Consider the following 22,574-nt stretch of genomic DNA (forward strand, 5'->3'; position numbering starts at 1 on the left):
GACAGCACAGCTTAAGAAATGTGATCATTCAGGTGCTATCCTGATATAACCAGTCTGCTTCTTTTTGATATCAACATGTCTGGAGATTGAACAGATGTTATGGATTTTGCATCAAGTTGAGACTTGATTAGTTTCTACTTGGAAATATTCTGATGTGAATTCAAGACACGCGCCAGATAATCTTTCACCTGTTAGTTAGCATGAAAATAGCATGAGCAGGCAGAGTTCTAACAGATAAAACTGGCAGTCGGAAATTTAAACTTCCCGCCTAAGTGCCAAGGATGCGTGCATTTCCAAGGGGTCCTGATGTACAGCTTCAAGGTGCATCTAGGGCAGAATTTTGCCATCCTGCTTGCAGCGGTAATTGTAGCAGGTGGGACACGGACCATGGAAAGATCCGTTGACCTTGGGCAGGCTTTCACGGACTTGGGATGAGCGCAGCTGGGAAGTCCCACTCCTAGTCTCTGACTTTCTGGAGGGCAGGAGATCTGAGCCATAGTTCTCTGACAAAGAGGTGATTCTTTTGAAGGAGATTGAAAGAATGAAGACTCTCCCCCTTTCTGGAGTTCTGTGTTAAATTTTGGGGAACTGCACCTCAGCAAAGATATATTGGCCTTGGGTTGGGTACAGCGCAGATTCACTGGAATTATATGAGGGCTTAAATTATGAAGACAGTCTGCATGAACTAGGGTTCGCAGGTGAGAAAACATTCTTACAAAGCAAGCAGTTCGGGATTGGAGTGCACTGCCTGTAAGTGTGGTGGAGGTAGGTTCAATCGAGGCATTCAAGAGGTCATTTTATGATTAGTTGAATATTTTCTCTGATGGGGAAATTCCGAAAAAAGCAGAATTTTGGGAACTAGGCCACTGAAAAATGAAATCTGGAACCTTTTTCTTTGTGTACACACAAACTGCAGCAGAAAGCTCAAATCACTGTGAATGTTAGAGGGGTTAAGTGAGATTTGTGTGAAAGTGATAGTGTTTTTCATTTGATTGGGGAAATAAAGGATATGGAACAACAGTTGGTAAATGGAGCTGATCTACAGATCAGTGACGAGCTAACAGAGTAGCAGAATAGGCTTGAGGGGCCAAATGGCCCACCTTTGATCCTCTATCATAGAATTCCTACAGTGCAGAAGAGGCCATCTGGCCCATCGAGTCCTCAATGACAGCAATTCCATCCAGGCCCTATCTCCGTAACCCCATGTATTTAACTTGCTAATCTGTCTGACACTTAGGGGCAATTTAGCATGGCCAATCCACCTAACCTGCACATCTTTGGAGTGTGGGAGGAAACCCACACAGACATGAGGAGAATGTACAAACTCCACACAGACATGACCTGAGGCTGGAATCAAACCCTGGTCCCTGGCGCAGTGCTAACTACTGTGCTGCTTCAATGTTCAACGTTCTTCTTGTGACATTCATGTAGGATTTACCTCAGAATAATTTTTGGGCTAAACTTGCCATTGCATCAAGAGTTCAGGTTATGGTGGAGTGAGGAGTGTATCTGCTTCTGAAGTACAAAAAGATACAACAGTCTGAGGTCATGTACCAACTCAAGAACAGCTTCTTCCCTGCTGCCATCAGACTTTTGAATGGACCTACCTCACATTAAGTTGATCTTTCTCTACACCCTAGCTATGACTGGATCACTACATTCTGCACCCTCTCCTTTCCTTCTCTATGTATGCTATGCTTTGTCTGTATACGGCAAAAGGAAGAATGCTTTTCACTGTACACTAATACATGTGACAATAACAAATCATATCAAATTAAACCCTCTCCTTGCCTTCCCTATGCACAGTATGCTTTGTCTGTATAGGGCGAAAGAAAGAATACTTTTCACTGTATACTAAAACGTGTGACAATAATAAATAATAATCTCATAAATAATTATCTCAATATCTCAGACAAATGGAGGTAATTTACATTCTTTCCAGAATCAGTTCTCTCATCTATAAGCTGTTGATGATAAAGGAATAGACAAAACATTTTTTGCGGGAGTCAACGACGGGTGAGATTTCATTAATTCCAATCACTGAAGCAGAATAAATAGGAAGTTCAAAGCAAGTCAGGAGAATTCTAAAGCATAACAAGTCACAGCCTGCAGTGCTGGAGGGCAGGGCGGGGAGACCAGATATCATCTGCCCACGTACCTGCCCAACAGGTGGAGTCACAGATGCCGCTGGAAGGGTTGGACTTTTCAGAAAGCTGCTCCTAAACTTCAACCAACACGCAAAGAACAAAGACTTCTGGATTCTGTTTCTTTTGGTGTTAAATATGAGCTGTGTTCTAGATCACATTGCAGCATTGTTCATTAAGGAGCCCTCAGAAAACTAGACCCAACTGAATGGTGCACTAGTGTTACATAATGGAGTAGTTTGAAGCTGACCTCATGATTACTTGGAAGATAATAGAAATGTTGTATTGGGTAGTTAACACCCAAGAGACATAAACTGGTGCACAGCAAATTCCATCAATAGCTTTGATTTGATTTATTATTGTTACATTTATTAGTACACAGTGAAAAGTATTGTTTCTTGGCGCACTAAAGAGACAAAACATACCATTCATAGAGAAGGAAACGAGCGAGTACAGAATGTAGTGTTACAGTCATAACTAGTTTGTTGGGAAAGATCAACTTAATGCAAGGTAAGTCCATTCAAAAGTCTGACAGCAGCAGGGAGGAAACTGTTCTTGAATCGGTTGGTACGTGACCTCAGATTTTTGTATCTTTTTACCAAAGGAAGAAGGTGGAAAAGAGAATGTCCGGGGTGCGTGGGGTCCTTAATTATGCTGGCTGTTTTGCCAAGGTGTTCCCTATCACTATAACCCCACGTATTTACCCTGCTAATTTACCCTGACACTAAGGGACAATTTAGCATGGCCAATCAACCTAACCCACACAACTTTGGACTGTGGGAGGAAACTGGAGCACCTGGAGGAAACCCATGCAGACACAGGGAGAATGTGCAAACTCCACATAGACAGTGACCCAAGCCGGGAATCGAACATGGCATTGCGAGGCAGCAGTGCCAACCACTGTGCCATCTAAAGCAACGTGCAGTCCACTTGATTAGCACTCCATCCACCACTTTAAATATTAATTTGCTTCATCGTCAGCACATATCATCATCTCCAAGATACACTGTAGCAACTCACTGTGGCTCCTTCGACAGCAACCTCCAAAGCCATGGCTCTCTACCGTCTAGAAGGACAAGGGCAGTGGGCGCATGGGAACTCCTCCCTCTGCAAGATTTTCACCATTCTAACTTGAATATATGTCACTGTGCCATCATTATAGCAATACCCTACAGCCCCCTCACTAATAGGTATGTGGGTCAATCTACATGCAACAATTCAAAGCCACCACCTTCAGGACCACCACCTTCTCAAGCACAATTAGGGATGGCCTATAAATGCAAGACTTGCCAGGGACATTCACAGAATCATAGAATCTCTACGGTGCAGAAGGAGACCATTTGGCCCATTGAGTCTGCACTGACCACAATCCCACCCTATTCCTGTAACCCCCATATATTTACCCTATTAATCCCCCCGACACTAGGGTCAATTTAGCATGACCAATTAACCTAACCCGCACATCTTTGGACTGCGAGAAGAAATTGGAGCACAGGAGGCAACCCCTACAGACATGGAGAGAACGTGCAAACTCCACACAGACAGTGACCCGAGGCCGGAACTGAACCTGGGTGCTATGAAGCAGCAGTGCTAACCACTGTGCCATCATGCCACCCCAAAAAATAATGATTCTTCACACCTACTGGATGAAAAAAACTATCCGAGAATTAGACTGCACAGAAGGAGGCCATTTGACATATTGAATCTACATCAGACCTGTGAAAGAGTTATCCAATTTGTACGTTTTAAACCTTTAATCCTTTAAAACCTACGTCTTTAACCAACATTTTAGTCACCGGCTCTCCTTATGTAACTTGGTGTCGAACGTTTTGTGTGATAATTGCTCCTGCAATTAGATATTTTACGATAGTAAAGGCAATACTGCATAAGTGCAAGCTGTTGTAGTGTGCTGTACAGCATTAACAGGGATTTTTGTTAAGGCCAGTGATTATTTGTAAAGGTTTCATTATTTCTGCTGTCTCAAATTAATACCTAAATATCAAAATGACATTTAGTTAAAGTTTGCATTCAGTTTGCAAAACCTGCTTTGGAAGTTACGGATTTACATATCTGGGAAGCAGCGTGCAAATTTTCAGAAATCCATGATTGTTACTTGCAATTTGCCATTGTAATTAAGTCTTTATATTTGTTACCACCGTACTGACAGATTATACTTGCCTTGAGAAATTATATTGTGGCTTTCTTACAACTGTGCCATCTGTTCATTGAGAACTAGTGGGACGGAATTAAGTGCTGCTACATGACACTATTTAAAATAGATTGTTTTGTGGCTCAGGCACACAATAGTTATTCAAAGCTGGTACTCTTAAGCTTTTTACTCTAAGGGGGGTCAGTTAGCTCAGTTGGCTGGAGGCTGGCTTGTGAGGCTGTGCGACGCCAACGGCATGGGTTCCATTTCCCTGACCGGCTGATGTTGTTCATGACCTTGCTGCTCGCCAGAGGTGCAGTGATCCTCAGGTTAAATCACTGCCAGGCAGCTCTTCCCCTCAAAAAGGGGAGAGCAGCCTACGGTCATCTGGGACTATGGCCACTTTACTGCAAGCAGAATGACGAGGAGGCTACACTCCACTCGTGAAAAAAAAACACTCGGACAATTCTCAAGACCAAAATCTGACAGGCCACTGATAAATTACGAGTAGCGTCACCAACAATGTCGGGAGAGCATATATAATGACTGACTTCAGCTTATCTCAAATGTAATCGAAACTTGTACTCGTCAAAACACACCACAGTATAGTGCGAACAATTGTTGCAATCTTTCCTGCGATTCAGAAAGAATTCTGCTGATTTAACACGAATAAATAATCTGACCTGTTAGATACAAATAGGACACACAAACCTATTCAATCACAAGCCACTCTTATAATTGTGTCTCTGAAGACCCTCAGCAGACACTCATCTTCATTTCCAAAAGTTAAGCATATCAGCAATGTTTGAATAATAAATATGTCCAAATTATAACTGGAATCAGGCTAACTAATCCCTGTTGATCTGATCCTCTGCATGAACATCATCCGCAAGAAGCTACAAAAGGTTGCAAATGTAGCCCAATCCATCTCGCAAACCAGCCTCTCATCCATTGACTCTGTCTACACTTCCTGCTGCCTCAGCAAAACAGTCAGCATAATTATGGACCCTGTGCACCCCGGATATTCTCTCTTCCGCCTTCTTCCATCAGGAAAAAGATACAAAAGTTAGGGGTCACATACCAACCGACTCAAGAACAGCTTCTTCCCTGCAGGCTCGATGGGCTAGATGGCCTACTCTTGCTCCTATTTCTTATGTTCTTATGTTCTTATATGCTGTCAGACTTTTGAATGGACCTACCTTGCATTGAATTGATCTTTCTCTACACCCTAGCTATGACTGTAACACTACATTCTGCTCCCTCTCGTTTCCTTCTCTATGAACAGTATGCTTTGTATAGCGTGCAAGAAACAATACTTTTCACTGTATACCAGTACATGCGACAATAATAAATCAAATCTTCATCCTGCATGTCCCACTTGTTCCCATATCTTTTTATTCAAACATCTTCATTCAAGCCATCAATCTAACCTATTCTTAAATGTTCTCTGCCGCAATTATTAATTCCCAGTCATGCATTCCATAGTCGCACGGCCTTGTAACGCAGGAAGGTTTCACATGTTCTCGGTCCCAAATCATATCATAAAATTGGCTCATCAGGTCTACACCAACAGGTGAGAACTTTAATGTGACTCTTTTAAATTAAATCTTCTCATTCTAAAATCACCAGAGGTGCCCGTTTCAGTCTCTTCTTGCCCCATCATACCATCATTGCTAATACCTAACAAATAACCATCTGTTCTAATGCAAACAGTCCCAATAGGCAGCCAGGAGTTGGTGTGGTAGAGGGCCACAAAGTAAAAGAAGATTTTGATGATCTGAGGGTCTCTTATTATTAAAAAAAATCTTGAGTCCTTGCTGTGTTGTTTCACTAAGTCACTGGATGTTTGCGCTTTTAACATTTTGCGGTTTTGAGCTTGCCTTTTTTTAAAAAAAAGAAACTTTCAAAATTTTAAACTTTGTTTTGAATGTAAATATCTGCAGCAAGGACTGATGTCAGCAATCGGTATGGTTAAGAGATCTAGCATTAGCTGTGCTTAATCGGTAATGACTGCGCTAAAGGTAGAGTTTCCAAATGCTTTATTTATAACCAATATGCTTGCCTCATGTTACACCTCGAAGTATTAAGCCTTTCTCTGTTATTTGCTTCTGTGTGGTAACCACACCTTAAAACTTAGACTGGTGGTATCTGCATGGAATTCTACACTTCCTGAGCCGCTGTTTGTTTAATGTTTTAGCTCTGACGGTTTTGGGTGACCCAGATATTGTATAATAGTTCTCGTTGTATGTATTTCTTGAACCATCTAATCATCGCCATGATGTAGAAACCAGACAATAACAGAACGTATTAAATATCAACAACGGCTTGCATTTATCTAGTGCCTTCAATGTAGTAAGCAGTTCCAAAGCATTTCACAAGAACGCAATCTGACAAAAGTCAACACCAAGCCCTATAAAGGGTTACTAGGATAGGCAACTAAAAGCCTGAGCAATGAGGTAGGTATTTTTATTAAATTGGCTATACAAAACAGAAACAGGCCATATGGCCCAGCTGATCTTTACCCAGCACGTGAATCCACAGAGAATCCATAGAATCTACAGCGCAGAAGGAGGCCATTCGGCCCATCAGGTCTGCACTGGCTTTTTCTTCCCACTCCATCTACCTCTTCTCAGCATTTCAGCAAATCTTTCTATTATCCCCTTTTCCCTCATTTCCTCAACTAATTTCCTTTTGAAAGCATCTAAGCTGTTCACTTCACATGGTAAATAGTTTCACATTCTAACCACTGTGTATAGAAACATTCCTGATTTTTGATTTGGATTTATTAGTAATTCTCTTTCCACTCCTAGAGGCCAACTTTCATCAGTTTCCATAGTAATTCCCAGAACGGGTCGCTAGTCTATCGCCAGGGGCTTATAGTTTGCGGGGCACCACACCACATTAAGTATGGCTGACCAGGAGTCTCTCCCACTCTTAACGCCAGCCATTGATGTGCTTTGGAAGGATTTTCAAGTTGACACACTCAACTTGTTTGATCGCGCTATGAATGCACCTTCCTGAGCCATCAAATCCTGGGGCAGGACTCGAACTCGGAACTTCTGGCTCAGAGACAGAGAGGCAACGCACTGCGCCATAAGACCTCTGACCTTGTACATAGAAAACCCTCACTTTAGATTCTTCCACATTCTTTCCACATCTAAGGGCGGCATGGTGGTGCAGTGATTAGCACTGCAGCCTCAGCGACAGGGAACCAGGTTCAAGTTCCGGCTTGCGTCACTGTCTGTGTAGAGTTTGCACACTCTCCCCATGTCTGTGTGGGTTTCCTCTGGGTGCTCCGGTTTCCTTCCACAGTCCAAAGATGTGCAGGTTATGTGCATTGGCCATTCTAAATTCTCCCTCAGTGTACCTGAACAGGTGCCAGAGTGTGGTGACTAGGGGATTTTCACAGTAATTTCATTACAGTGTGAATGTAAGCCTACAAGTGATTAATAAATAATCTTTACTTTTACTTTTGTCCAACAAATTAAAAGTGAAAGTGCTGGAAAATCTCAGCAGGTCTGGCAGCATCTGTAAGGAGAGGAAAGAGTTGACGTTTTGAGTCCAGATGACCCTTTGTCAAAGCTAAAAGGCACAGAAAATGGGCGATATTTATACTGCAGGGTGAGGAATGAAAGATGAGCTTCCCACTTTCTATGCTTTTAGCTTTGGCAAAGGGTCATCTGGACTCGAAACGTCAGCTCTTTTCTCTCCTTACAGATGCTGCCAGACCTCCTGAGATTTTCCAGCAGTTTCCCTTTTGGTTTCAGATTCCAGCATCTGCCGTAATTTGCTTTCATCATTTTAAAAGATATTCTCATTTTCTGAAGCGTAGCACAAGAAATAGTTTGTGTGGAAATGCAATAAAACATGGAGACTGTGGAGTGAGCTGTTCTTTGATCAGTACTTTCACGTCATCAACATTCAGAATGATCATTTGAAATTCATATAGGAAGTAATGTGGCTGGTAAACAAAAGGTGATACTTTGGATTCTATCCTGCACCAACTGCTTCAGTCTTTACCAAGCTCAAGGTGAAACATCAAAATGCCTACGCATCCAAGAAACAGCTAGTGCAGTGGCAATACTAACTGCGATCAAATGGAAATTTGGCATGCAATATGGATTAGAACAGGTTAGTGAGTATAAGGTGCTAATCCAAGTTTGGAGTTCAGAGGTGCATGTAAACTGATCATGCTGTTCTGGATGTCAGCTGAAAGCATCTGTTTAATAATTTACAGACTGGGATTTTTCATTCAGCGCTCTAGGTTTCCGTACAGGTCAGCAGCAAATACAGGAAAAGAGTTTTAAGCAAGGGAAGTCTATCTTTCAAATGCTGTTGAATAACCAGTGTAGCTTCAGCATCTGTTGCTCTCACGTAAGCACTAATTCTCAGCTCGCTGTACAGTTATATGGTGAAATAGGGCAGCGAACAGTCAGTACATATCCTAACTGCTAAAACTGACTGCAAAACACAATTGAGCTTTGAGCTAAGTCAAAAATAACATCATGAGGCTGCCAAACCAGTATTTTCACTTGTGAAAAAAGCCATTGCATTTTTTTCCTCAGTGGTTAACCAAAGCAGAACAGTATCTTATACAAAATATCATTCATTCCTCTATGCAGCTTTTTAGGAATTTATCATTAATTTTTTTCGTTATTCGTGGGACGTGGGCATCACTGGCCAGCATTTATTGCCCATTCCTAGTCGCCCTTGAATTGAGTGGCTTGCTAGACCATTTCATAGGTCAACCACATTGCTGTAGCTTTGGAGTCACATGTAGGCCAGACCAGGTAAGGACGGCAGATTTCCTTCCCTAAAGGACATAACTGAAGCAGGTGGGGTTTTTTTCCGACAATAGTTTCATGGTCATCAGCTATTCCAGCTATTTTTTTTTATTGAATTCAAATTCCACCACCTGCCTTGATGGGGTTCGAACCCAGGTCCCCAGAACGTTAGTTGAGTTTCTGGATTAATAGTTTAGCGTTAATACCACTAGGACTTCACCTCCGCGCTAATAAAGCATCACTGAGCAACTTTAGTTTTAAGGCAGTAACTGTGACTAAACCACAGCATCAGCACTAGCCGATCTCTGGATATACACTTTAATCCACTTACTTTCAGCATCCCCATGTGCATTCCTGAACTCTCACACATCTTCAAGAAATACTTGATGTTGACCTCATCGTGGATGATGTAGACAGGAACCTTCCTCTTGTAGCTGGCATCCAGGAGGTCTTTGAAGATATCAATGTCTGTAAATAAATCCATTACGACAGCGATCACCTGTGAACAGAGATAAACAGCAGTTGTAGTTCCGCACTCGGGTGCTGCACAGTCATTAAGTCATTCTATTGCTGACGTTCTCCATTGTCTGTGATCAAAATTCATTTCACTTTTTGGAATGAAGTTCTATTTAGATAAGGCAGATGTTGACAAGGTGCTTCTGCTTGTGGCAGAAACCATAACTAGGTGTTGTAAATACAAAATAGTCACCAATAAACCCAAAGAGGAAGGTAGAGAAAACCTTTGAATTCATGGAATGGTGCCACAGAGATGAATATTCTTCTACAAAAAAACTAAATAAATACATGAAGGATAAAGAAGCATGTGCTATCAAGATGCTTATATGAAGCATAAACTTTATCATAGACCTTTGGATTTTTTAAATTCATTTGAGGGATATGGGCATCGCTGGTTGGCCAGCATTTATTGCCCATCCCTAGTTGCCCAAGGACAGTTCAGAGTCAATCACATTGCTGTGGCTCTGGCGTCACACGTAGGCCAGACTAGGCAAGGATGACAGTTTTCTTCCCTAAAGAACATTAGTGAACCAGGTGGGTTTTTCTGACAATCGGCAATGGTTGCATGGTCATCAGTAGATTCTTAATTCTGGATATATTTTCTATTGAATTCAAACTCCACCATCTGCCATGGCGGGACTCGAACCAGGGTCCCCAGAACATTAGCGGAGTTTCTGGATTAATAGTCTAGCAATGGTGCCACTAAGTCAATCCCTCCCCATGGCCTGGTTCTATGCTTCAAATCCCAGATACTTGTATTTATTAGCACAAGTAACAGAAAATATTCTAACTAACCAGGTAAAGAAGGAGTTTCCATATTTCACAGCACCAGGGTGTCCCAGAGTGTTTGCCTGACAGCCAATTAAGTTATTCTGTTTTTAAAAAAAGCTTCATCAGCCATGATCTTATTGAATGGCGGGGCAGGCTCGAAGGGCCAGATGGCCTACTCCTGCTCCTATTTCTTATGTTCTTATGTTCCACGAACAGCAGCGAACAGGTCATCCTTTTCAATGGTGCCTTTTGAGGGATAAATATTGGCTGCGACGTTGGGGAGAAATGCACTACACTTTTATGAAACAGTCTCCATGGGACCCTTTTACATTCACTCGTGAGGCAAACAAGGCTACAATTGAACATTTCTCCCAAAAGGCAGCATCTGTGACAGTGCAGCACTCCTTTAGTACTGCATGGAAGTGTTAGTATAGATTATGTAGTCTAGAGGAGATCAACAGCTTTCTGACTCAGAAGCCAGAGTGTGAACACTGAAAAGAAGGAATGTCCTGAACCCTGCACTTTCTTTATTTGCTCAACTCTCTAATACAGTCCATGAGATGTTGTTTGGGTAGCTCTATAAATTTCCCTTCAATTGACTGCCCACAAGTAAGGGAGCTACACCAATGGGAATTTTATTAAACCCCTTCAGCATGTTTCAATGCCTACAATTGGGTTGTATTGCCATCGAAATTTGGAATTTAAATTAATTCCAACAATAGATTAACATTTATCATCATTAAGCAGTACAAAACCAGTGTTTATTCTAGCTTGAATTTGAGCTCTGAAATTGGTGCAATATTGGAATGAGAGCCATTATGAATGAGGATATATATAGCAGGATACTGCTAACACATGGGTTACACCAAGTCAAAACAAAATCTCCATCTTAATGTTATGACACTATGCCAGTGAAGACAAAATTGCAGTGTGTTAAGATGAGAGATGAAAATTTATTTTATTCCTCTACAACCGGTACTGCATTCTGTGGCTTTTCCCATGTATCCTCTGCTGGGCGGCATGGTGGCACAGTGGATAGCACTCCTGCCTCAGCATCAGGGACCCAGGTTCAATTCCAGCCTCAGGTCTGTGTGGAGTTTGCACCTTCTCCCCTTGTCTGCGTGGGTTTCCTCGCACACTCCAAAGATGTGCAGTTAGGTGGATTGGCCGTACTAAATTGCCCATTAGTGCCCAAAGATGTGTAGGTTCAGGAGATTAGCAGGATAAAAATGTGGGGCTGTCGGAATAGGGGATAGGACCGGGGTAAGTTGCCCTTTTGGAGAGTCAGTGCAGGCTCGATGGATCTACACTAGAGAGATATGGATTGCTAATAAATCCAACAGGAAAATAAGGAGGAATGTCTTTACTCAGAGTGGTTGGAATGTGGGACTTGCTACCACAGGAAGTGGTTGCAGGAAATAACAGATACTATCAAAAAGAAATGGATGACTAATTGAGGTGGGGTGGGGGGAAATCAATAACAAGATGTGCTGGAAGGCTGGGAGGAGGTGGGAGGAGACTGTGGAATATGGACGCCAGCACAGAGTTACTCATCACTGAGCTGTTCTAACACGTACTGACAGAATGGAAGGAGCCACGTGGATTGAAGAATGATCTTGCCCCCTCACATCCTCCCCAGCTCCCACTCTCAGTCATTCCCCTCCCTTGCTGCTACTCGCTGCAGTGAATGTGACACCTTCCCAGCCGGAGTCATGTCTGTACCGTAACCAGCAAGAGTGGATTCAACGCTGACTTCAAAACATCAGCTGGAAACCCTTCTGCTAAAGAGGGGATTTGTTAAAAATTCACGTGACATTACTTACACCAGCCAGGTGTCTTTTTTTAAAAGTCAGTCCATAAAACAAACACGAAAATCATTTTCGTGAGCAAGTTTGCAGCATATATCACTACCCCTTGGCTGCATGTCCTTTCTCTCCTATATATTGAATGATATATATATATAATACAATACGTCATACAAGGTAGCTTGTGGGATGTAATGATTGAATCAGAAATGATTACGTCAATGTTCTGGGTCACAGAATTAGAGAATCCCTACAGTGCAGCAGGAGGCCATTCAGCCCATCGAGTCAGCACTGACTTTGTGTAAAGTATCTTACCCAAGCTCTCCCCCCTCTCCACCCCAATCCCTTAACCCACACATTTACTTTGGCCAATCCATCTAAGCCACACATCTTGAGACACTTAAGGGGCCATTTTAGCAAGGCCAATCCACCCAACCTTCAGATAAAGGAATTAACTTTTGTTTACTATGGCTATAGTCAGTGGTCCTAACGGTCTATCTTAGAATTTAAAACAGAAAATACCAGGAAAAACTCAACAGGTCTGGCAGCATCTGTGGCAAGAGTAAGACATCTCACAACTCCAGGTTACAGTCCAACAGGTTTATTTCGAAAAACAAACTTTCAGAGCAGTGCTCCTTCCTCAGGTGAGTGGAATTCGCCACTCATCGGAGGAAGGAGCAGCAATCCGAAAGCTCGTGGTTCCAAATAAACCTGTTGGACTTTAACCTGGTGTTGAGAGACTTCTTCTTGTACCCACCCCAGTCCAACGCAGCATCTCCACATCTGTAGAGACAGGAAGAGAGTTAACCTTTCCAATTCACAGGGAAATTCCCTCCGTTAATCTCTCCCCATCTCTCTCTCCTCCAGACTCCCTTGAAAACCAGCCTCTGTGACCCAACTTTGTTCCAATCTCTCTTTCACAGTATGGTTCACTGTTAAATATCCCTCCCTGTTTGTGATGTTGGGAGCTTTTCTGGTCTGTGAGTTTGTAACTCAGTGAGCTGGGCTGTTTGGTGGTGCTCTGTTTTAGAGAGGTCATTTTAAGTTCTGAAATTCCCATCTGAATGCCTCTCTCTCTCTCTCTCTCACCTTCTGAGCGTTGCTGATCATTCTGCGAACCATCTCCTTGATGTGGATCGAACCCTCCACAGGAGGCTGGGTGTACACATTGGCCCGGGTCACCCCGCGATAGGCAGAGGAATCCGGCCAGCCCAGCTCCAAGCGGGGCGGGGAGATGTCCGAGGTGTCCGGCCAGTAATGCAGGGAGAGGGGCTTCTTGTCCCGCTGCTGGCTCCCAGCCCCTTCTTCCTCCCCTCTCTCCTCTCCCTCCAGCCACTCCGTCTCCGGTATGAAATCCCGCACCGATTTCAGGATCCGTTCAATGTCCAGCTCAGACAGGAACTCCCGGAGATTCTCCTTGGCCACCCTCTCGTTAAAAGCCTGTATGCCGCCGGCCAGCAGCGACTCCAGGGCCAGTCTCTGGGGCTCGCTGTAGTAGAACTCAGGCTTGGACTCATTAGTCCTATAGTTGACATTCCCCTCGTCCAGACACTGTAACTGGGAGAGAGCCATTCTCACCCACCTCCCCTCTCCTAACACAAATAAATCCCCTGTGCCCAACCCCAATGGAATAGCACCTCTGTCCTGTCCAGGGAATGAAGTAACTGAACCAGGAACCAAACTTCCAGCCTGACACCTAGAAAACAAACTCCTCCCAGTCTGGTCTTATCTCCTCCTCCCCCACCCTTCTGTATTATATTGAGCCACACCTGGATTTCACTACCTGTCAGGAGCACCATTTCCTCAGGATTCCCACCACACCCTGTGTTGTGGCGAAAAGGTGGTTTCTTTCCTGTTGTACCCGCATGGTTTGTTTTAAAAAAAACAGGAGGAGATTGACTCAGGACGCAATCACACCTCTAACAAGGTTCCCTGGAACAAAGACACGAAAATGCTGGAAATACCCCTCAGCAGTCCTGATAGACATCTGTCAGAATTCCCCCAGCTTTTTCTGTTTTTGTTTCAGATTCCAACATCCGCTGGTAATAAATAAAATTTATTTATTAGTGTTAATGTTGGAATTAAGTTATTGTTAAAATCCCCTACTCGCTACACAATGACGCCTGTTCGGGTGCACTGTAGACTCTAAGTAATTTTTTTTATTCGCTCATGGGATGTGGGCATCAGAGGCTGGGCCAACATTTATTACCCAACCCTGAAGGCATTTAAAGAGTCAACTTTTAAGTTTAAGTTTTTATTTACTGTCACAAGTCCGCTGACATAAACACTGCAACTAAATTATTGTGAAAATCCCCTAGTTGCCACACTCCAGTGCCTGTTCGGGTACACTGAGGGAGAATTTAGCACAGCCAATGCACCTAACCAGCACGTCTTTTAGACTAAGGGAGAAAACCGGAGCATCCAGAAGAAATCCACGCAGATACAGGGAGAACATGCAGACTCCGCACAGAAAGTGACCCAAGCCAGGAATTGAACCCAGGTCCCTGGCGCTGTGAGGCAGCAGCGCTAACCATTTGCCTTTATTCTAAGATTCCCTGGAAGCCTCGAAGAGGTCTCGGTTATGCCTGCCAATGAACACATGGTGGTTTGGGGATCATATTTTCCCAAGGGATTGTGTAACTTCCCGACTAGACCATTTCCCAACTCAGCAGTTTAGAATATTCAATGATGAAAGTGACTAGCGTGCCAATTTCAACAGTCATGGAACTATGTGAATTTAAAAAATGTTCACCATGCACAAGTAAGATATGAGGAATCATTCTGCATATGACATTTCATTGGAAGTAAAACAAAATCTGCTATCACAACAAAGTATCAATATTTTTGTCCTGTGTTAGCTTCTGAAAGATTCTCTTAACTCAATCGGAACACAAAGTAATTGTAAAAACCAACTGCATTCTGATCTCCAGTGATAATTCCATAGGACGTGAAGGTTTGATTTGATAAATTATTGTCACATATGCTCAGATACAGTGAAAAGGGCGGCACTGTAGTGCAGTGGTTAGCAACACTGCCTCACAGCACTAGGGACCCAGATTCAATTCCTGGCCCTGGTCACTGTCTGTGCAGAGTCTGCATGTTCTCCCCATGCCTGCGTGGGCTTCCTTCGAATGCTCCGGTTTCCTCCCACAATCCAAAAGATATGCTGGTTAGATGCATGCTGGTTAGATGCTAAATTGGCTAAATTGGAGGTTGGTGACTAGGGGATTTTCACAGTAACTTATTGCAGTGTTAATGTAAGCCTAATTGTCACTCTAATAATAAAATTTAAAGTAGTGTTTCTTGTGCATTATACAGACAATACATACTATTCATACATAGGGGAGAAGGAAAGGAGAGGCTGCAGAATATTGCGTTACAGTCATAGCTAGGGTGTAGAGAAACATCAACTTAGTATATAGTAGGCCCATTCAAAAGATTGATGGCAGCACAGAAGAAGCTGTTCTTGATTCAGTTGGTACATGACCTCAGACTTTTGTATCTTTTTCACAATGGAAGAAAGTGGAAGAGAGTATGTCCAGGATGCATGGAGTCCTTGATTATGCTGGCTGCTTTTCTGAGGTAGCAGGAAGTGTAGGCGGATAAGATGTGAGGAATAGTTACGCACACACATCAGTGAAAGGTAAAAAAAATTGCTTTTGCAACCAAATATTAGCATTTTTGTCCGATGTCAGCTTCTGAAGATTCCTTTAATTCAATTGGAACACACAACGCAATTGTAAAAACCAACTATATTCATACCTCCGGCAGTAACTGAACAAGATGTGAAGGTGTATTGAGTTGTTTTTTGCATTGCGATTGTGGGGTTAGTGTAGTATCTACATTAATTGACTTGTATATCCATCTGTTCAGTAAACATAGAGCTAAAGAGGAAGAAGAATTTGTACAGCTTTGGGGGATGCGTAGAGTAATTGGATGGTCTTTCAAAGGGCCAGCTTAAGCATGTAATTCTGACAAAGTCTAAGGTGAGCTCTGACGCTTTTCAAAGACGACACAAGATAATGGAATTGCTGAGCTGTACTTCTGTGCTCATTATCCTGAAGCACTTTACCTAATCAGGTGTGAGAATTCAGATACCAAAGTATCTAAGATAAGAAGAGTGAAACAAGACCCCCTCCCTCTAAAAATAATACAATTTACACAGTGGTATGGTAGCACAGTGGTTAGCACTACTGCCTCACAGCACCAGGGATCTGGGTTCAATTCCTGTCTTGGGTCACTGTGGAGTTTGCACATTCTCCCTGTGTCTGTGTGGGTTTCCTCTGGTTGACCCAGTTTCCTTCCACAGTCCAAAGATGTGCTGATTAGGTGGATTGGCCATGTTAAATAGCCCCTTAGTCAGGGGGACTGACTAGCAGGGTAAATGCCGAGAGTTATGGGTATAGGACCTGGCTGGGATTATGGTCGGTGCAGACTTGATGGGCCCAATGGCCTCCTTCTGCACTACAGAAGGAAAGAATGGAAAATATTCGCACTACATATCGGTCTCCTCAGCAAAGAGAAATGGCAGGTTAATGTTAGGGATAGAGAGTATTCTGACTCTATCCTGCCTATCAGTCAGGATTTTACGGCCTAGCTCAGGCGAGACCAGAAATTCATGCCTGAGGTCAACAGAGATTTCCGTTGTTGGATCCTTGCCCGTGCGGATTCTGTGGCGCGCGAGGTGGTAGTATTCCGGCCTAGCTTGCATTCCTCTTTTCCAGTGTTGATTTCTGCCCTGGGTTGTTGCAGCACTTCCATTTTGAAAGTTGATGAAAAGATTTTAGTTAGTGATGAGCAAGGTATCGTTATGGCCTCTTGAACAGGACAAACTTGATGTCAAAAAAGGAGTCACTGTGGCAATGTGGTAAGAATATTTTAATGGAGGGAACTCCCTCAAAATTTCCTGTTCTGAGTTTTTTTTAAAGATTTGCTAATATAATATAAAAGTACTGGGATTCCCCAACATATATTCACTGGGTGACTTTCAGGCTTGTTTACAGGTGAAACAATAATTTGCCTAACACGATTTTATTTTCGTGGCCCCTTAATTTCCAGAGCTATTAGTGGTTGTTTCACAATGCGGCATGCAAATAGAGTTAGCCCCGTTTGTGCCACAAAATCGGTGGGGCATTTTGTTTGTACTCATTGCTTCCTTTAGGTTCAATCCTGTTCAGGATGCCGGCTCCCTGATGGATGACAACCCAGACTTTAGAGTTGGAGCTGCAGCACTGGGAATATCTGGAGAGGGTTTGATACCAGCACATGTCTAACCCAGAGGTCGGAATTTTATCATTCCATTTGGTCATTTGGTCCAACTGGTCTGTGCTCCTCATGAGTGTCCTCCCATCCCACCATAGAGCAATAAAGCATGGAGACAGGCTCTTCAGCCCAACCAGTCCATGCTGACCATGGTGCCCTCCCAGCGAGTCCCAATTGCCCACGTTTGGCCAATATCCCTCTAATCCTTTTCCATTCATATACTTAACCCAATGCTTTTTAAATGTTGCTGCTGAAACTGCCTCAACTATTTTCTTTGGCAGCTCATTCCATAGACGCTCCACCCTATATGTGAAGAAATTGCCCCTCATGTCCCTTTTAAATGTTTCCCCTCTAACTCTAGACATATGCCCTCTAGTTTTCAATCCCCCTCCGTGGGATAAAGAATATGGGCAGGACTTTATGGCCTCGCTCATCCCGAAATTGTAAGATCTCACCTGAGGTCGAGGGACCTTTCCATGGTCTGTCCCTTGCTTGCTCCGATTCCCACGGTGAATGGGATGGTAATACTCTGGCTTATGTCTGTTCATCCTATCTATGTTCCTCATGATTTTATACACCTTTATAAGGTCACTACTCATTCTCCTACATTCCAATAAGTAATGCAGGAATCATGTCTCAGTCTATAGCATATCATTCTATTTCTTTCTCGCTCATGTACTTTCCTGGTTTCCCCTCGAATGTCAGGGTGCTGAGTTGGTTGGAGCAAAGAGGACAAGGAAAAGCATATAATCGCTGCAGGAGCAAGCCTTTGGCTTAGAGGTAAAATTCTGACCTCTGGAGGGACGGGGGGGGGGGGGTCGCAGTTGGAAAAGTGAAGTTGGCCACAAACAGGTCAGCCATGATCTTGTTGAATGGCAGGACAGGCATGAAGAGCTGAATGACCTACTCCTGCTCATAAGTCAATTTTCCTATCCCATCATCCCCTACTGTCTCTGCACTTCCTCATTGTCCTGTCAAGACAAAATGGCCCCACAGAGGACACAGCATGATAAAATGGAAATAATAAAATTATTGTATAAAAATCAACTTAGAAGATAGGAAGTTGGAGCATATATGAAACCATATTAAGAAATGTTCAGAAGATCATTTTCCTTATGAAACGAAAAATAACTGGAAGAATAATTCTATTGGGTAACAATGAAATATCTTTGGATATGTTTACAACAGAAAATGCCCCAAAGAAGTGAAATTAGAAGACAGTTCTCACCATGTAGAATGGATCTCAATTCTACAAATGGCAATCGATCAATCATCGAATCCTTACGGAGCAGAAAGAGACCATTCAGCCCATCAAGTCTGTGCCGACTACAGTCTCACCCAAGACCTATTCCCGTAACCCCACACATTTACCCTGCTAATTTCCTGACATTAGGGTCAATTTAGCATGGCCAATCAACCTAACCCACAAAACTTTGGACCGCGGGAGGAAACCAGAGCATCCGGAGGAAACCCACACAGTCACGGGGAGAATGTGCAAACTCCACACTGACAGTGACCCAAGCGGGGAATCAAACCCAGGTCTCTGGAGGTATGCAGCAGCAATGCTAACCACTGTGCCCATTTTAAACCTAAGATTGCTGTATTTCTATTAACCAAAAATACTGAGAGATATGGGATAAATGTAAGTCTACTGAGTTTAATAATAGATCAACCACAATTTATTTCAATTGTAGAATAGGCTAAAGGGGACAAGTGGCCTCCTCCTATACCAATGTTCCTAACTGGAACTTCTTGAGTATGAAAAGGGAGACCTTAGGAGAATTGTGTATAGCAAAAAAATTAAATTGATTTTTTTCCCATAATTTTCACTAACAGAAATAGTGACATTGATTCTCTGTTAGTCAAAATAATAAACATAGAAATTCAAGGAGAACCTCAACGATCCTCCAAATTAGAAGGACCACAATTGACCTTAGATGGAAACCTGCAAATAATAGAGATTCCACTGGTCAGAATGCAACTATTACAAAAAAAAACTGATGTGCAAATTTGAAGCATTGAAAAGTTTTGATTCAGAAGATAAATAAATTGAAAGTATCAAAAGCAAAACCTTACACAAACAAATACTGAAACATAGAAACATACCAGGAGCAAGAGTAGGCCATTTGGCCCTTTGAGCCTACATGATCATGACTGATCCTCTATCTCATTACTTGCTTTCTTCCCATCTCCTTGAAGCCATTAAAATCTAAGATATCATCTACCTCTTTCTTGAAACATCCAGTGACTTCACCTGCACACGCAGAGAATTGCACAGATTCATTACCCTTTGTGAGTGAAGAATTTATTCCTCATCTTAGTCTTAAATGGTCAACCTATATGCGGAGGCTGTGTCACCTGGTTCTAGATTCCCCAGCCAGGTAATACATTCTCCCTGCATTTCATCTGTCCAGCCCTATTAGGATTTTATACTTTTCAATCAGATCTCCTCTCCTCCTTCTAAACTCTAGTGAATACAAGCCCGGTCAAACCAATCTCTCCTCATGGGATAGTCCCGGCTAATGAACCTCCATGCAATCCCTCCATGCTAAGCACATCTTTTCTTAGGTAGGGAGCCCAAAATAGCAAGCAATATTCCAAGCTTAGTCTCACCAAGGCTCTGCATAACTATAGTACAATATCCCTACTTCTGAACTCAAATCCTTTTGCAATGAAGACTGACATACTATTTGAATTCCTAATTACTTGCTGCATCTGCCTCTCAACTTTCATTGACTATGTACAAGGGCATCCTTGTACATCATTTTGTACATCAACACTTTCCAATATGTTGCCATTTAAATAATACTCTTTCTTTCTGTTTTTCACACTGAAGTGTATGTCATTTATCAATCAAATGAAGGCCTTGCGGCTCAGTGGTAGCAATCCTACCACTGGACTAGATGCCCAGTTCAAGTCTAATGCCAGGATTCGTTAACCATGGAAGGAATGCTCAACATTGTTCAATAGACGGATAGTCTGCTCGGAAATCCTCCCACTACCTTCCCCCACTCTTGCCCAAGAGGGTTGGGTGTGAAGATACGCTAAACAAACAAACACCAATCAAGTTAATTGAAGGTGAAAAGTTTCACCTGCTTCTTTATAAACCAGAATAATGTGGTATAAAATTAAGGTTGTGCTTCATTGTTAAAGAGAAAACAACGATCTCGTAATACAAGCTTCAATTGGTTTTTAGAAGTTTTTGCCACTTGCGGTATTTTCAGGTGCAATGCCAACAAATAACTGTCTATAAGTTGTACACTATGTGTGTGAGAATGTAACACGCAACAATTAATTTGGAAGAAAAATGGCTCTTTGTATCTCTTTTGACAATGAATCCAAAATGCCATCAGTTTGGAATGTAACTCTATTGTTCCTCCATTAAAAAGCTGTATGGACAATGTCTGCGCATTAGTTTGGCAGGCACTTTATGTGGAGTGTTCTGTGACTTCAATGGTGCATGTTGTTTTGAATACCTCCAGAGAACAGATTTCTTTTTTAAAAAATCTTGCAATCTATCAAACAAAAGTGTGCACTGTGGAAGTTAGAGGTGGACATTTTGCACTGACTTTACGGACATCTACTTCACAAAGCAGAAGTCTGCATGGTAAAAGGGAGTGTCATAATGTGCTACTTTTGCCTCTTCATCTTAAAGTAGTTTTAAATGAATATCATGTATTGGTAAAACAAGGAGAAACCAAGGTATACAAGCTTTTGCTTTGTTTAAGGTGCTCTCACCTCAAAGAAATAACTTGTTGGGGAGTGACCAGATAATGACAATATTGGAATTCCAACCATGATTCCACTTATAATTGTAATCTGAAAGGTGTGACTTTCAGTTATTCAAGACTGAAGCAGATTTACAGCTTTGCTGTCAAGGCTTAAAACTGATGTGACAAATGGTCACCCATGGTGAAATGAATGAATTGAAAACCAGGTGTGTTCGATACTGGGTGGGGACTCCACGCGGTTGGTTTAAGCTTATGTAGTGGAGGTGAAATTTTCGGGTCAGAGGTACAGTTACTGCAACTGGAAATCATATTTCAGTCATAAATTCGTGTCCAAGTGCATTGAAACCAGAAAAATGCAGGTGAAAGGTCAGAATAGTCTCTCCACGGGAATCCTGCTCATGAATTGGTGAAAATTGTGCTTTAAATTGAGTTTCCTTCCATGCTTTACTCAAAAGTAGATGAGGGCTATAACCTTACTACCGTTTACGCCAGCAGGACTTTTCCATTCCACCGCAGTGAACAGAGATTTGGTTGGCCATCAAATTCTCCGACCTTGCTGCAGCGAGAGCATGGCTTGAATGGGTGATAAGCTCGTGCCCAATATTTTAAAAAAATGCTTCCTCAACTTTGGATTTTTCACGGAAGAGAGTGCTAGAATATTTTCCACTGCTAACCATCACCTAACACCCTGCTCCCCCCATCCTCTCATTATGTGTCTTTGGTTGGTTGTCACCATGCAATTGGAGCCGCTTTTCATTGATGGTTTTGCACTCTGAGAGAATTTTAATTTTTTTTATTCATTCACGGGACATGGGCATTTCTGGCTGGGCAGCATTTATTGCCCATCCCTGGCTGCCTGAGGATAGATTAAGAGTCAGCCACATTGCTGTGGTCTGGAGTCACATGTAGGCCAGACCAGGTAAGGGCAGCAGATTTCCTTCCCCAAAGAGTATTTAGTAGACCAGAAGGGGTTTTCCGACAATGGTTCCATAGTCATCAGTAGATTCTTAATTCCAGATGTTTTTTATTGAATTCAAATTCCACTATCTGCCACGGCCGGATTCGAACCTCAGTCCTCAGAACATTAGCTGAGTTTCTGGATTAATAGTCTAGCCATAATAACTCTAGGCCATAGCCTCCCAAATCTGGTTAACAGCTTAATCCTCTTGAGTTTGATCCAGTCTGGACTATCATAGTGAGTGGAATTTTCCAGCCTTGCTCGCCCCGAAACTGGAAAATCCTGCCTGCGGTCAGCAGACCTTTCCATGGTCAGCCCCTCACCTGCTCTGATTTCCGTGGTGGGTGGGATGGCAAAATTCTGCCCAGTGTCACATGGGCAACACAGTGGCACAGTGGCCAGCACTGTTGCCTCACGGTGCCAGGGACCCAGGTTCAATTCCAGCCTTGGGTCA

At 42.7% G+C, this 22,574-nt stretch overlaps 2 protein-coding genes across 3 annotated transcripts in view; one reads left to right on the forward strand and one right to left on the reverse strand.

Annotated features, from left to right (window-relative positions):
- LOC145355061 (uncharacterized) overlaps positions 1-13,929 on the reverse strand; it is a 32,191-nt gene extending 18,262 nt beyond the window's left edge. Inside the window, exons 1-2 of the mRNA XM_080206882.1 lie at positions 13,259-13,929; positions 9,409-9,576 (exon numbers count right to left, since the gene is read on the reverse strand). Coding sequence (XP_080063008.1) covers positions 9,409-9,576; positions 13,259-13,741 — 651 coding nt within the window. The 5' untranslated portion in view covers positions 13,742-13,929. The remainder of the gene's footprint in view (positions 1-9,408; positions 9,577-13,258) is intronic.
- LOC145355062 (sodium/mannose cotransporter SLC5A10-like) overlaps positions 1-22,574 on the forward strand; it is a 153,837-nt gene that overhangs the window by 91,582 nt on the left and 39,681 nt on the right. The window lies entirely within an intron of this gene.

Source organism: Carcharhinus amblyrhynchos, chromosome 18 (assembly GCF_965287045.1).
Source record: "Carcharhinus amblyrhynchos chromosome 18, sCarAmb.v2.hapA, whole genome shotgun sequence".
Classification (NCBI taxonomy): Eukaryota; Metazoa; Chordata; class Chondrichthyes; order Carcharhiniformes; family Carcharhinidae; genus Carcharhinus; species Carcharhinus amblyrhynchos.